The sequence below is a fragment of the Haliotis rufescens genome, unplaced genomic scaffold (genome assembly GCF_023055435.1).
Source record: "Haliotis rufescens isolate VD_foot unplaced genomic scaffold, xgHalRufe1.0.p SCAF_4, whole genome shotgun sequence".
NCBI classification, from domain to species: domain Eukaryota; kingdom Metazoa; phylum Mollusca; class Gastropoda; order Lepetellida; family Haliotidae; genus Haliotis; species Haliotis rufescens.
This window is the reverse complement of record NW_025964112.1, coordinates 7,515,930-7,533,542: the sequence shown is the minus strand read 5'-3', so window position 1 is coordinate 7,533,542 and position 17,613 is coordinate 7,515,930. Positions and strand designations below refer to the sequence as shown.

The 17,613-nt window shown below is 40.9% G+C and overlaps 1 protein-coding gene across 1 annotated transcript; it reads right to left on the bottom strand.

Moving 5' to 3' along the window:
* Nucleotides 1-4,156: 4,156 nt before the first annotated feature.
* Nucleotides 4,157-8,719, bottom strand: LOC124135864. The gene is made up of 4 exons (XM_046501510.2): nucleotides 8,608-8,719; nucleotides 8,188-8,493; nucleotides 7,166-7,347; nucleotides 4,157-6,939 (listed from the first exon to the last, which is right to left on the bottom strand). Exons 3-4 carry the CDS (start codon nucleotides 7,292-7,294, stop codon nucleotides 6,448-6,450), a joined length of 621 nt encoding a protein of 206 aa, XP_046357466.1. The 5' UTR covers nucleotides 7,295-7,347; nucleotides 8,188-8,493; nucleotides 8,608-8,719; the 3' UTR covers nucleotides 4,157-6,447.
* Between the last annotated feature and the right edge of the window lie 8,894 nt (nucleotides 8,720-17,613).

The following is a 17,613-nucleotide window of genomic DNA, read 5'->3' as shown; positions in this document are numbered from 1 at the left end:
CACAGATTGTGTGTGTGGTACAGAGGTGGATCACAGATTGTGAGTGTGGTACAGAGGTGGATCACAGATTGTGTGTGGTACAGAGGTGGATCACAGATTGTGTGTGTGGTACAGAGGTGGATCACAGAGTGTGTGTGTGGTACGGAGGTGGATCACAGAATGTGTGTGTGGTACAGAGGTGGGTCACGGATTGTGAGTGGTTGTACAGAGGTGGATCACAGATTGTGTGTGTGGTACGGAGGTGGATCACAGAGTGTGTGTGTGGTACAGAGGTGGGTCACGGATTGTCAGTGGTTGTACAGAGGTGGATCACAGATTGTGTGTGTGGTACGGAGGTGGATCACAGAGTGTGTGTGGTACAGAGGTGGGTCACGGAATGTGAGTGGTTGTACAGAGGTGGATCACAGATTGTGTGTGGTATGGAGGTGGATCACGGATTGTGTGTGTGGTACGGAGGTGGGTCACAGATTGTCAGTGGTTGTACAGAGGTGGATCACAGATTGTGTGTGTGGTACGGAGGTGGATCACAGATTGTGTGTGGTACAGAGGTGGGTCACGGATTGTCAGTGGTTGTACAGAGGTGGATCACAGATTGTGTGTGGTACAGAGGGGATCACAGATTGTGTGTGTGGTACGAAGGTGGATCACAGTGTGTGTGGTACAGAGGTGGGTCACGGATTGTGAGTGGTTGTACAGAGGTGGATCACAGATTGTGTGTGTGGTCAGGAGGTGGATCACGGATTGTGTGTGTGGTACAGAGGTGGGTCACGGATTGTCAGTGGTTGTACAGAGGTGGATCACAGATTGTGTGTGTGGTACGGAGGTGGATCACAGAGTGTGTGTGGTACAGAGGTGGGTCACGGATTGTCAGTGGTTGTACAGAGGTGGATCACAGATTGTGTGTGTGGTACGGAGGTGGATCACAGATTGTGTGTGTGGTACAAAGGTGGGTCACGGATTGTCAGTGGTTGTACAGAGGTGGATCACAGATTGTGTGTGTGGTACGGAGGTGGATCACAGATTGTGTGTGTGGTACAGAGGTGGGTCACAGATTGTCAGTGGTTGTACAGAGGTGGATCACAGATTGTGTGTGTGGTATGGAGGTGGATCACAGAGTGTGTGGTACAGAGGTGGGTCACGGATTGTCAGTGGTTGTACAGAGGTGGATCACAGATTGTGTGTGTGGTACGGAGGTGGATCACAGATTATGTGTGTGGTACAGAGGTGGGTCACGGATTGTCAGTGGTTGTACAGAGGTGGATCACAGATTGTGTGTGTGGTACGGAGGTGGATCACAGAGTGTTTGTGGTACAGAGGTGGGTCACGGATTGTCAGTGGGTGTACAGAGGTGGATCACAGATTGTGTGTGTGGTACGGAGGTGGATCACAGATTGTGTGTGTGGTACAGAGGTGGGTCACGGATTGTGAGTGGTTGTACAGAGGTGGATCACAGATTGTGTGTGTGGTACAGAGGTGGGTCACGGATTGTCAGTGGTTGTACAGAGGTGGATCACAGATTGTGTGTGTGGTACGGAGGTGGGTCACGGATTGTGAGTGGTTGTACAGAGGTGGATCACAGATTGTGTGTGTGGTACAGAGGTGGATCACAGATTGTGTGTGGTACAGAGGTGGGTCACGGATTGTGAGTGGTTGTACAGAGGTGGATCACAGATTGTGTGTTGTACGGAGGTGGATCACGGATTGTGAGTGGTTGTACAGAGGGTGATCACGGATTGTGAGTGTGGTACGGAGGTGGATCACGGATTGTGAGTGGTTGAACAGAGGTGGATCACAGATTGTGTCTGTGGTACAGAGGTGGATCACAGAGTGTGTGTGGTACAGAGGTGGATCACGGATTGTGAGTGTGGTACGGAGGTGGATCACAGATTGTGAGTGGTTGTACAGAGGTGGATCACAGATTGTGTCTGTGGTACAGAGGTGGATCACAGATTGTGTGTGGTACAGAGGGGATCACAGATTGTGTGTGTGGAACAGAGGTGGATCACGGATTGTGTGTGAGGTACAGAGGGGATCACAGATTGTGTGTGGTACAGAGGGGATCACAGATTGTGTGTGTGGTACAGAGGTGGATCACGGATCGTGTGTGGTACAGAGGGGATCACAGATTGTGTGTGTGGTACAGAGGTGGATCACGGATTGTGTGTGGTACAGAGGGGATCACAGATTGTGTGTGTGGAACAGAGGTGGATCACAGATTGTGTGTATGGTACACAGGTGGATCACAGATTGTGTGTGAGGTACAGAGGTGGATCACGGATTGTTTGTATGGTACAGAGGTGGATCACAGATTGTGTGTGAGGTACAGAGGGGACCACAGATTGTGTGTATGGTACAGAGGTTGATCACAGATTGTGTGTGGTACAGAGGGGATCACAGATTGTGTGTGTGGTACAGAGGTGGATCACAGATTGTGTGTGAGGTACAGAGGTGGATCATGAATTGTGTGTGTGGTACAGAGGTGGATCACAGATTGTGTGTATGGTACAGAGGTGGATCACGGATTGTGTGTGTGGTACAGAGGTGGATCACGGATTGTGTGTGGTACAGAGGTGGACACACGAATTGTGTGTGAGGTACAGAGGTGGATCACGGATTGTGTGTGGTACAGAGGTGGACACACGAATTGTGTGTGAGGTACAGAGGTGGATCACGGATTGTGTGTGTGGTACAGAGGTGGATCACGGATTGTGGGTATGGTACAGAGGTGGATCACGGATTGTGTGTGTGGTACAGAGGTGGATCACGGATTGTGTGTGTGGTACAGAGGTGGATCACAGATTGTGTGTGGTACAGAGGTTGACACACAAATTGTGTGTGAGGTACAGAGGTGGATCACGGATTGTGTGTGTGGTACAGAGGTGGATCTCGGATTGTGTGTGAGGTACAGAGGTGGATCTCGGATTGTGTGTGTATGGTACATGAAGGAGACAGGTTGACAAGGATGATGTCTAGTAAAAAGATGGGGGTTGCATCTGGAGTATTTGTATTTCAAATCTTTTAAGTTTAGAGAGGAGAGTGCATGGAAAGGTATTCCAGTTAAGCCGAAGGACCAGTGGTCTAGACATTTACCGCTTGGGTGAAAACAACAATTGGTACTGTGGTGAAAAAGTACCTTTTCAATGGAACCTGATACAGCAAAGCATGTAACATGGAACCATTTGTTGCAGTCTTTATGGGGATTGTGTCTTTCAATTTGGGTGGCTATTTCTATTAAAAGTGTGTTCAAAGTCCGTAGCATTGGAGCCTTTTCTTTGGTAGGCCTGTATGCTTATTGTAAGAGTTGACAGAAATAGGGATCAGGGATAGGGATAGGGATGCGACTGCATGTGTGTGTGTGGGGGGGTAGACACTTCAGCACGGCCAGACATTTCACAGCATACTGATTAGCTGCGACTCTCAGTAAGGGCAATGGGTTGTGAGTTTGGAGTTACGTCCCCTTTTAACTTCCTGTCTGACTTTTTAGGAATAAAAACTTAATTAATATTAAATGAATATGTACGGTTGTAACAAGTAATCTGCCTCTGCCTTCCTACAGCCATTCTGGCTAAGGACTGGTCCCCAGACACCTATGCTGGTTGTAAGAGGTGACTAACTGAATTGGCTGGTCAGGTGACTTGGTCAATTGCATGTCATCGTTGCCTGACGGAGTGGATCCTTGGGCATATTAATCACTGGATTATCAGGTCCAGACTCCAATATTTACAGGCCGCTGTCATATGGCTTGAATATTGCCAAGTGCAGCATTAAACAAATAAAAAACCAATACAAGATGTAAGGAACATAGGAAATATCAGTTTGGGACAGGCTAGTTTGTCCTGGGAGTTCTGACAGCATCATAACTCACTCCCCAGCATCAAAGGGAGCAGTCTTAAAGCTGGACTATGATCTTCAAACAGCTTTGTCAAATGCAATGTTGATAGTAGTGAGTGAGTGAATATGCTTTTATGCCACTTTCAGCAATCTTCTTGCAATATCTCTGCAGGGGACACCAGAAATTTGGGCTTCAAACATTGCAGCCAGTGGGGTAATCCACTCCAGGCCTTCGAAAGTCTTTAGCCAAAAAGCTACCCACCACATCGGGTGGAAAGTTGAAGTCCTCTACTTATCAATGTCTAACAAAAACAAAAGTCATCGATACAATATCTTAAGTTTATTCACCAGTAAAAAAGGTTTGTCAACAGAATCCAACTGCGACTTCTGGTCAATCAACAGTACACAATAATAAACATACACTTTGAAAATATATAAATAGAGCACATGATGAACAAAACAATATTGCATGTCTTTTCCAAATGATATAATGAAAGACAGATTCACATGTAAAATGATCTATGGGAACCATATCATAAATCTTTAGTCCTTCACAGCATGATTGTAACAAACAGATCCTAAGGCACCTTTCACTTATAGGCCTCTTGCAAATACCCAGTTGGCTGGAATGTCTCTTCCAGACGCTAATAACCCCACCCTCTCCCCACATAGAATGAAACGGAAAAATTATCAACAAACTGATGCACAATCTTGCAAAAGCTCACACATCTCATTAAGTTTGTTTCCATCCTCGTCTTCATTCAAACTAAAAGCTATCATAAACACACAAGTCCACATTGAACTTTTACTCTATGTGTATCCCTGATTAATTTCCTTTCAAAATGCCTGTAAGCTTAATGCATGTATCTTCAGCATCAGAACATTTAGTGATCTGTGGCTCTTAATGTAAGGGCCTCAATGTACAGTTCCTCTCTATATGATCAGGGATTTACCTAGGAATCCAAAATGAGTGGCAATGTCAGCTAAATTGGGGGGAAAAATACTATTTTTTCAAAATTGGGATTTTTAAAGTTCTTTTATCAGATTTATTTTATCACTGCTGTCTAACATTGCATCTAATGCAATATTAAGCATGGGTCTCTTCATCTTCGCTGGTCATGTTATCAGAGAAATACAAGTTACTTTGATCAAGCCATCACAATAGTTTTAACATGAATTGGAAAAGTTTGCATTTCTTTGGGGGAACTTTTAGTGACATTTGCTCCATTTGCCATAACCTGAACATCAGACTTCAATCGGTTCTAGATAAATCCCTCATATCATCATCAATGTATCAGTATTGTCCTAGATAAAAGTCACATGACTTTAACACTTGCCATGTCATTATTCCATACACATGGATACATTCTGTATCAAAACAGAACCCTTCAAGGTACATATGGCCAATATTGAACAGTGACATGAGTTGAGGAGCTATACAAGACATGTAATTATTAATCATATTGGCATAATAACACATCGAGAAAAATATTTTTTCCGTATCAACTGTTTTAGTTTTTTTGTTTCGCATTTGTACACAATGTACTTTTTGTCTATGAAATGATTCAGTAGTGCCACTTGGCACACTGATACACGGGACATGAAATATTGTACATGAACGAAGTCAACATGATCAATGTGTGACATATAAATTAACAACACAACTCCTAAGAGTTACTATCCCCACCATCATAAACTCTCAAAGAGATTATGTGGCAGTTTTTTTTATCTGAATGACACCCCAACAACATAAAGTCTTATGAAGAGATTAAGGGGTGTACATTTTCCTTCAATGACACCCCATCAACATAAAGTCTTATGAAGAGATTAAGGGGTGTACATTTTCCTTCAATGACACCCCATCAACATAAAGTCTTATGAAGAGATTAAGGGGTGTACATTTTCCTTCAATGACACCCCATCAACATAAAGTCTTATGAAGAGATTAAGGGGTGTACATTCTTATTTCAATTCCAACATCCAAGCAACATGACTTTATTTAACATATGTTCAGTCAATGGCGATTCAGTCTATCATGATAGAAATCCAGTAATACTAAAGGAATATCCCCTCAAATGTAACCTTCAATTCATTTCATAACTCCTGGTCTAAAAAGACTCTTAAAATTTATATCTAAATTTCTTACAAAAATCATGTAAAGTTCCAAACATATTATATTGTTCAATTTCCATCAAATGTTATTTACTGACTGATTTGCTTTTGAATTTAAAGACAAACTCTTAATTTGAAACAATCATATTTTTAACTACATTTCTTTAAATGTCAATTAATATCATTTTAAAATGCTTAAATATTCAAATCTGAATTGGTACATTGTGTAAATTTGTGTAAGATTTAATTCAGACCAGTGTTGTCCCGATCAGCCTACCACTGCAAACTGCCCATACAGACGCAGTGGCAATTTCCTTTAGTAGTATGGATTTCAAATAACTTCAACAAGCAACAAATCCTACATTGAAACACTTTTGTTTCCGCATTCAATGATAAATAAACAATGTTCTATATGAATGAGCTGCAACAACGTCAGTTGTGCATCCAGCTGTCAAATGACATCATGACATTACAAGCATCGTGCACAAAGCTTCAAGACAATGTTTACTTTCCTGACAACTTGGAAACAAGAATGGTTTTCATCTCTTTCGCTAATTTTTCCAACTCCACAATCTTCAATTGGAGTTTCTCGTTCTCAACAACAAGTTCATCAGCTTGGCTTTCCATGTCAACAAATTTCCTTTTCCGGATTTCACGCGATCTGCGTGAAGCAACATTGTTCTTGTCGCGACGTTCACGATACTTCCGTACAAGTGGAACGGGACTTGTCGACGCAGCAGCGTAGGTGTGTCCCCCTTCCTCACTTGCATTGGATGAAGTAGACAGCCGAGGTCGCTTGCAGACATAGTCATGGTCGGGGGTTGTAGCCACAACCTCTTCCTCCATGTCGACTACATCTACTACTTCCTCAACCTCTTCAAAATTGCCCTTCATAGATGGCTCTGCAGTTTCCACAGCAACCTCAACAGGTTTTGTCTTTTCCATTAGAGCGTCAATATCTACTGCAGCTCCATCTACTGGCTCAACAGTTTTACCCTGAAAAGTCAAATTGTCCACATCAATTTTCCATAAAACCAAGGCTTCAAATGCTTCCGATTATTGAAAATATTCTCAATAAAGCAAAAAGTAAATAATAAAAAAAAAGTGATTTCGAAGAACTCTGAATTAAATATGAACAACTAAGGTCAACAAATTTGAAAAGTAATTCAAATCTTCATTCCAAAACAAAACATGTTATTCTACGAACACCAGTGAAACTTACCTCTTCAAGGAAGGTAGAAAGATCCACAAAACTATCAAGACTGGCTTCTGCCAGTGGATCGAGATAACTTAGCATCCCTGAGTCAAAGCTGCCCAGCATCAATGCATCGTTACCATTGTCGATCGACATCAATAGGTCATCCGCTGACGGCTTCAAGTTGTACTTCAAGTCATCAGCTGGCCCTGAAGAGAACAACCAACCATATAGAGTTCCACTCACATGATACCTACTGGGAGGTTAACCTCAAGCATCAAGACAAGTATAGAATATTGTAGAAACACAAGACAGAATAAGCATTGTTCTCACAGAAACAAATCACAAAATGCTTCATGTAGAATAATTCAGTCTACATCTTTCAAATAATAAACAATTTTTCAAAGTGAAAACAAAAATAATTTAAAATAAATTAAGAAACCAATACAGGTAAATATAATTTGAGGATATCTTGTTTAACCTAATTCCCGTTGGTACAAATGTTTTAAAAACGCACCAGTCCACATTTGTTGTGAAATGTTGTAGAGTAAGTGGAGGCAAAGTAAGTGTAAAATTTCATCTCAAGAGGCCTACTCTCCACTAACACTATCTTCGTTAGACATTCGAAGGGTTTGTAAGTTTTTGATTTGCCCGCGACTATATATTAACAGCTATTGCACCACTAACTTAGGTATGACGAAATTCTGGGAAATTAGAGGCACAAACTTTGCTGACCCGGCAAGCAGTGCTATTTTTGGAAACATACGTTGTTATCACGTGATCGCTTAGTGACAGCAACAACACCCCTGTCACGTGACAGCGGTTAACCGGCCAAGGCTATCTCGGGTCGATGTACCATATCTACCATGTTTATTTACCCTAATCGATATAACCGAACGACGTGATCGTAATGGACCCGTGTTTCCACCCACACTACATAAACTCTTATACTTCAGTTTACAGTTGATTCTGACATTTTTCACTGAAATGATCCTTAAACAAGCAATTTTAACGTTTAACATTTTGACAAACTTAAATCAGACTCTCACCATCGTTAAATAGGCCACTTGTCTTCTGTACCGAACGTACGGAAATGCTGGATTTCGCTAGCTTTCCCGGTTGAATCGTTTGTGAGATCCAGCCAGTCCACTAACTCATCCAGCGTCTCGGGTACAAACTCTGAGCCGGTAGGGACAAACACCGAACTTTCCTCTCCCTGCATCGTTGAAATGGTGTCAGCCGACTTTAGAAACGTGTCCAGTTTGGTGAAGTCGTTGGTTGACGTCGTTGATGTGTCGGAGAATAAACCGCTTTCCAGGATGGATAACCTGCGCGTGGCTGCCTTCTGTGGCGCTCTGAGGAGTTAAAAACACATGACATTACGTTATTTTATAAAATAATTGTGTAAAATTTACTGTTAATAACATTACGGGTGTAAAAACACTTATTTATTCTTTTTTTAAGCATACCTTCAGTCCTCTCGGTCTCTGTCCCACCTCTTTGCTCACATTCAATCTACTATGGAACTTCTCAACCGGCTTGCTGTCTTATGGTGCAATACCACGTCTAAATTTAGAAACTTACATATGGCACAGCCAATCAGAGCGCGAGGTTTGGACATGTTCCACTATTAATAACCCGAAAAATGACATCACTTGATATCCCATCATTCCCGGTGTTGTGTTTCAGCGTTTGTTTAGGTTCCGGTCCTCAGCCTGAAAACCTGATTTCCTGAATACGATCTAGATCTAGGCTACTTTAGCACACATGTTTTTTGGTGGAAACATTACCGTTTAATATCTGTGAAACATTGTATCGGAATACGCACATACGCCTGAAGTGGGGTTTCACATTTCTGCGTTTATTGTCGCATATTCCTGGTATAAAAAGTATTTCAAAATCAGTATAAATGCAGATGTCGGTATATTTCATCATTATTTTAAGGAAGGTGGATGGCCTTGACTTTTGACAAACACAGTGATATATGAACACGAACGCCAAATGTGATGGCGTTCGGCCAACCCCAAATCTATACATGTTGACAATGCTTTATAGGCTATATACCCATACACAAGCAAGGCGTAGACAGGCCTTACAAAGCCAGTCAGGCTTGACATGCCAATCCATGTCATCCAGGGTGCAGAACATTCAACTCACGTCACTGCACTTATATACCTTTGATATTCACAATGATGAATCAATAACTTTTTAATAATAAATAGGAAAATCTTTTTGTAGATATATTTTAGATATTGGTCGACGTATGACAATTGAACATGTGACACTGGAATTTGCATTAAAAATATCATTTTTTCGCAAGTTAAGGCCGACCACGGCCCAACACCTGCAGCCAGCTGGTGTTATCAGATATATCATGAACCGGGAGGCCCCATGTTTAAATGTGTCAATTAGCCCCGTCACTCCTCAATAATGTCAACTGCTGGTCCCGTTCTGGGATTTAGCTACCACGGAGATGAAAGTTTGATGAATATGAGAATGAATAACAACAAAATATGAATGGCATATTTAATACTCAATATAAAACAAATATAACATTGTCACTTATAAAACCAAATGTGTATTTCTCTTATGAAGATGGTATATAGTGATTTATACACGTATCTATGTGGGTTGCCGTGTTCCAAAAGGACTATTTAGGAAGATATAAGACGCAAGATGTCTTTAGTTGTTCATGATCTTAATCTGTCTCGAACATCTATTCCTACTCCCCTACCAAAAACCAGCGCTGGACAGGTGCGGCATTCCAAGAGACAATGTGACAAGCTGAAGAGATATGACTGATAACAGTCAGCCGAGGGGAGAAACACTCGTAGTCGGCTTGATTACATCTATAAACTTAATTTAACTATTTGTGTTGAATTCATTTGAAAATTGGTTCGAAACAATCATCTATGTGATCGACACAGTTGTGACGAAAGGTGAAAATCTTTTGTCAACGGAATCTCGGTATTTCATCACGCGCGACCTATATACATATACTTAACCCACTTAATGGCCGCTGTGCAGTTTAACTACCAAGTAAGGCAATCCGCGAAGTAAGGGTCGTGTGCGTGTCGCGTTTAACCGCTAGGTGTGTTATGACAACACCGGTATTAGTTAAATAAATATTTCCCCAATCTCGGCTAAGCTTTATATATGACCAACCGATCGCTCTACCATCAACCACTGGTGTATATACACTATCATAACCTACCAGAATAATGATATATATATAAGCGATTACATTACAAAAAAATACATATACATTAGTAATTACACCACATATATTGTGTTTGATTATGAACTATACCGAGCTCTCGACAGACAGACAGACAGACAGACAGACAGACAGACAGAGATAGATAGATAGATAGATAGATAGATAGATAGATAGATAGATAGATAGATATCCTTGCAAACGTTATCAAAACGTTGCCATGCTGACCTGTTGTAAGATACTAATTGACATGCATGGGATACCGCCTATGATACCCGTATAAAATAAATCACCATCGAATAACCATTTCTTGTTTGTTTAATTTTTAGCCACATTCAAACACGGATGTATGTGTTCTTTTGCCCGACAATTTATATAAATAATCCAGTACAATATACTCACATATCGGAGTAGGCGACGCTCTGGGATGATATCAAATATCATCTACATAACTGCTAGCTAGGCGATAGTGTGTGCGTGAACCCGCACTGCGATGTCAGCTTGTAATGTGCTGTATGGTGTGTGATATTACCGTCTATATGTATAACTGAACTTCCGGGAATCTGACTTGAACAAACCACAGACGAACACGTGCATCAATTATGTTGTATGTAGCTTCTGGAAACTGCGAGAATACTCTGTGATGAAACGAGTATCTGTATACAACACCCTGTCTCCACTGGAATAGGTTAACAAATTGAGTGGGCGTTTGGTATAGACCCTGCACCCAATCGCTACAATGTGCGCTTAACCGCTGGGTGGAAGTAGTGCGGGATCTTACTATTCCTTACATGGTAAAAAAAGGTTCTTGAGAATGTCCTGAGCACACGAGTTATCTTTGAGTCAGCGATTAACCTCAGTCTTAATGAAGACCTGAGCGACATCGATCGATTGCGGTGGCGACCCACATAGTCACATATAAAACCCGGGGCATGGATAGATTAGTGTCCAAGAGTGAAATCGGGTTTAAATGTTTCTTATACATAATTTGGGTACCCATATTTTGTAAAAGTAAACCAGATTGTCAAACTTTGTTTTGAAGAGGCATTGTGTTGACTATTTGATGGGGGAGAAACGGGAGTTTCATCTGCTCTACTGTAGCAATGTCATAACCAGGCAAGTTGTTTGTTTGTTGTTTAACTACATTGTTTCGTGATGTCATGCTATTGTTTAGTGATGTCATGTTATTGTTTCGTGATGTCATGCTATTGTTTCGTGATGTCATGCTATTGTTTAGTGATGTCATGCTATTGTTTCGTGATGTCACGCTATTGTTTAGTGATGTCATGCTATTGTTTAGTGATGTCATGCTATTGTTTCGGGATGTCATGCTGGCCCTGGTCACCACACAAAGCAACCTCGAGGTCACAGGTAATCAGCACTTCCGAGATGTCCAGGAACCAGTTGTTGCCCCCTCGCCACAAGTTCATGGCTGATAACACCAGTCCCTCATCGTTCCCAGGCAGTGACAGTTTACCCCAAGAACATCGCTGTAACGACTCAGCCCTGGCTCAATAAGGCCAGATCTGAATCTGCTGGAGAACAGTTGGGACATATTTGGGCGTCACTGGAGCCTCTTGTACAGAACATGCGTTAATTTGGAAGCTGCCTTCAATCGTGAGTGGCTGCCGTTGCCCCTTTGGCAGATCCGACGTCTGACGGAAGGGATAAGACGCAGGGTGGAGGCCGTCATCCAGACACGAATGTCATCTGATCTAGGGACTCGAAGTGACATTTTTATCCAGGAATAGCACTCGAAATCGTCGTAAAAACTCTGCATTTCCGTGCCTAAAAAAGGATATTTCTTGGGGATAAAAACATCAGCAGTGGTTGTGCTACAATATCGTGACTAAATGCTAATCCTTAGTTAACAATGGTTCTTTCCTATTGTCAAGGGGTTGTTCTTACAGATCACACTCGTTTATCCGACCTCATTTTGTCAGTTATTTCATTCCAGCACTTGCTTCGTTAGTCTTTGGAAAAATTCTGGGGGTGCTTCACCTTTTTTCAAGTTGTATATTACCCGACTCCCTACGGCGTCGTGTGTACAAGGCGTGATTTATAGGGTACACGATACTGAATCCACACTACACACTACACACAACACACACACACACACACATCCCAGATTTGTGTCTGAACTGATGAATACTGCTATCTGTGCTTGACAGGTGGACAATAACCATACTATCTCCATGTTGTTTATCACATTCATGTCGGCTTCAGATATGTGCTACAGGTGGGGTTATCAGGCTAGTACACAGTTCGGTTTAGGGTGATAATACATTATACTGCCTGCCTTATGTTTACACTGTAGAACTTTGTGACCTGAACTATCAACCAACAAAATATTGCAGGATTTGTCGATGGGAAGAAAATGTTGATAGTTATTAATACATATATTTTAATTGTCTTCACGGCCATTTGTCTTCAAGGCAAGTAAAGTCAACATAGCAGTGGGTGAGTGAGTGAGTATGGTTTTACGCCGCTTTTAGCAATATTCCAGCAATATCACGGTGGGGGACACCAGAAATGGGTTTCACACATTGTACCCATGTCGGAATCGAACCCGGGTCTTCGGCGTGACGATCCAACGCTTTAACCACTAGGCTACCCGACCGCCCCCAACATAGCATATTTATTACTTTGGAAGATACCTATAATCACATATGACCAAAATTAAATACTGTAAAACAGACGATTTAAACTCTGCCACTCATCAATATTCCAGCTAAAGTAGTGGCCTGTAAATAATTGAGTCTGGACCAAACAATCCAGTGACTGATATTGTCAACAACAATCCAAGTCATCTGGGTGTGATGACATGCAATCAACCACCTGACGAGCCTGCCCCTCACCTCTTACAACCTGCATAGGTTGCTGTGGACCTAACTAAACTGGAATCCCAACAGGAGAAAAACAAAAAAATGCATATCTATACATATTGATGTTTATTAACAAACACTGTAGTTTATTGATGACAATCTAAAGATAAATACCTGTACGTACATATAAGCATTCAAGAAACCCGTTCATCAACTCGATCAGCCCATTTTATACATGCGTATTCATTAAACACCCACAGTCGGAAAATTCACAGTGAATTTCTATAGCAAGGAGCTTAATGATTTGAAGCGGTCCCAATTCACTGTTGTTCTTAAAGTCTGAACATACTGGAGGTCAAAGTTCAGTCAAGGTCACAACAACCTTAACATAGAGTATGACAAACTGTCAAGGTCAGACATCAAAAGTCAAAGTGAATTGAGATCGAGCAATTCAGAGTAATGTTACTCTTTGAACTTTAGGACAAAAACACAGACATCTCAGGCAATGATCCTGTCCACGTTTGTGTATATAAAAATAGAAATCTCCTCTACTGTGGACAAGATCATTGACTGCCAGTGTTGCTGGTGTTGGGAGCAGGGACTCCCATGAAGGGGCACCCTGAAGGTGGCTTGTTAACAGCAGGGCATTATCAATGTATATATACGTCAAAAGGAGCTGTTATCATCGTTATTCCACGTTAATCGCACCGGGACAGTAGAATCCAATGTTCATGAAAAGAAGAGATGTTGAGAAGAAACACAACCAGCTGTAACTACAATGTCAAGGAAATGGACCAGAGCTGGAACTCCAACATAGGACTGTTCACATTGATAATAATTTAAACAAAATCTTTATTGTAAATTCATAATAATGTTTTAATGTCAATAATACCCGGATTTCTTTTTCAAAGTAAAATATGTTGTGGGCCAATGCCAACACTAAACATACTGTCCTCTCCTACAGTGATCAGGTTACAGTGGGAGACACATGACTTCAAATGAGAGAAATATTTGACCTGATTCCGATGACTAATTGCATGCCATTTTATAACATCAAACAGCAAATAACAAGTACTGCAGTAACCATGGTAACATGCTTATCAGTGTCTACAGTAAGTTAACCATTTACTTTCTCATTAGTTCCCAAACAAGTACTTGTAACAATGTTCTAAATATTCAAAGTTGGGACATGACAAACTATATAACATGGCAAAGAATTGCTGCACAGACAGATCAAAGAAACAATTAAATTGAAAATTTCAAAATGAAACAAATAATTGGACGAAATGTGAAGTACCAGTTTTCTGTTGATGCTGCCAGTTTTTGTATCATTAAGGGCTTGCTCTCTCTCACTAACTTTAACATAGGATCACTCTGGCCAAATCAACTGGGGCCAACCAGGAGGACAAACACCTATGTACAAATAGCCTCACACAGAATAACAAGAGACATGTACCATTGCATACAGTTTCCCTGTTTCATACTGTGTAGAAGGTCAACACAATGAAAATAAGGTCAATATCTAAGTTCGTTCCTGATTTCCTGGTTTAGAGTTTTAAAGAAAATGCACTTGTCAAGACAATAATGATGCCACTATCCACAGCCCTTCTGAAGCCATACGAAGGGCAATAAACATAGCCCAGCCAGGTAATGTATAACATTGTTACTCAAAGACTAGATAAGCACATCCATTGTTGTAGAAGACAAAACACTTACATCATACAATGATATCAAATAGCAATTTTGATTTCCATCAAAACGATTTCATAACAAGTTTGTTTAAAACGAGTGTTCTATCTTGCCTCCCTACACTCTAGTCTAGATTGACAAATGTCTAAGAAAGCCCATATTTCCTGTCATCCCTCCACAGGTCCCTTCAAGAATAATCTGGGAATCGAGAAATATTTGTTTCATCAAGTATCAACAATATATAAAAAAAAGAAAAAAAAAGTATCATCAATATTAGGAGGGTCTCTGCTAGCTGAGTCAATTCAATGCCACAAACAAAATACTGTTTAGAAAATATACCATTCCATACATATTTTCCTCGATACCAGTATGTCATGGATTCAGCTGAACAAATAGTACCGTAAATCCCAAACAAAGCCTCTGATTCATATCTGATAACACAAACCCCAAATAAATATATACCGTATTCGCCGTAATAAGCGCCCAGGGCCCTCTCAAAATTAGAAATAAGGGGCTCTTATTAGAATATAATTTTGGTGAGATAAAAAACAGAGTTGAAAGATTGTAAATTTTGTGGTTTATGCTGACAGCCTGAAATGATACAAAAGAAGAATCTGTGCGTATTATTCACGATAGACATATTTTCAAGAATTTAATGGCCCATAATTAAGGGTGCTTATCATACACAAATAAATAAGTCTTGTGTACATTGATCAATCGGAAGGGCTGCTAATTGGGATTGTTCACTAGCCAATATATTAGTAAATATCGCCGTGGGCGCTTGTTAGAGCGGGGCGCTTATTACGTCGAATACAGTAATTTGTATTTATAAAAGTAATTGATTTAGTACTTCGAAGTTATATCAGAAACGAAAACATGCAGTGTGTTCAATGCTACAACCCACAAGACAATGTACAAGATGACAAGATGTCAATCATTATTGACTGATTGTTTGGAATCATGGCTAGTCATAAAATAATCTTGGGCATTTGGTAGTCTTGTGGAAAAAAATAACATTATAGGAATGAAAAGAAAGAACTAACTCGTCATTTAAATTCAAAAGTAGCATGACATATACTTTTCAATGAGAACACACTAAAGCCGAGAAGCTGGGGTGTTATCTGTCATAGAATATTCATGTTGGAACTCTTAATACTTGATAAAACAAATATGACATGTTTGTATGTGGTAAGAAAGCCAGGAACAGCCAGTTCACATGCATAATAATATATTAGAAAATGAGGTAGAAGAACCATGGAGGTCATACGTCAGACATTTTGTTGCTACTCCATTTAATTTCCTATCATGATTTAAGGTGCAGAGCAACCATTATGACAGCGGCATACTCAATACAATATATCATTCTGATATATATGCACTTTTGTTCTGTTTTCACTTTACACCTGCGTTGATATATCTCAACCTTTTAAACAGCCATTTACAAAAGCTGCTTAATTGTGAAAAATGATATCTCAGAAAGGGTTAAATGTACTTCAGCGAGGGACCTTTTTATGTCATGTGACTTGGCATGGGACACGGTGAAACCGCTGGATCGGGAAGAGAACACAGTATTCACACTTTAAAGATCATAATTTAAATCTAAAATCTGAATAAACATGTTCCTGAGTTTAAATTGTACCTTGTGTTGAACCCGAGGAAACTGGCTTAAATAGCCTCAAACACAGCAAACATGAAGGCACCTTCGGAGGAAGTAGTTAGAGACGGAGCCCAGTCTGCCACCATCTTCTCTCTACCTTGATATGTCATCAAGCAGTTGTAAAGTGTTAAGTCATACAGAGACATCCGGACAGGGGGCACCGGAGCGTACACACACCTGGAGGAGGTTCTGCAGCCTAATCTTACTGAATTGTTTTTCAGAATATTAATTCAAATATTAAAGTTTTCTTTGTAAAAATCTCCCAAGCACGGTGCCATATCTCGGTGGCTCACTTGGACATACAGCCATGAAGACAAGATTGTGAGGAAGAGAATTTATGGATGTCAACTTTGGAGTATATGCTAACTCCTTCCTCAGGTCATCATTTCACCTGATGAAGGAGTAAATATTTACTCCGAAATGTTGTGTTCCTCATAATAGTGAGTGAGTGAGCTTGGTTTTACGCCGCTTTTGCCAATATTCCAGCAATATCACGGCAGGGGCCACCAGAAATGGGCTTCACACATAGTACCCATGTCGGGAATCGAACCCGGATCTTCGGCGTGACGAGCGAACACTTTAACCACTAGGCAGCCTGACCGCCCCGTTCCTCATAATAAAGAAGTTGACATCAATAAATTCTCTTCCTTATGTGTACCACTCCTAAATGCCCTTCAAAGACTTGAAGCTTGTAAGGTTACATCATGTATTCTTGGAAACACAAATACTGTAAAAACATTGTGCATTTAGATGCATAGGAGGTAGGGATGGGGTTAGGTCAAGGTTGCAAAGATAACTTCAAATGGAGACGTATCACTACATCGTTGATTGCGTTGGAATTTTGTCATAGATATATGACGTACTAGATGGGAGAAGGGTAAGAGCCATGGCTTTCACTCCTGTAGTTTCAATCGACAGAGAAGGGAGGAGTGAGGGAGTATGGTTTTATGCTGCTTTTAACAATATTCCAGCAATATCATGGCAGGGGACACCAGAAATGGGCTTCACACAAATTACCCATGTGGGGAATCCAACACAGTCCTCGGGGTGACTAGTGAACGCTTTAACCATTAGGGCAGATGTTAAC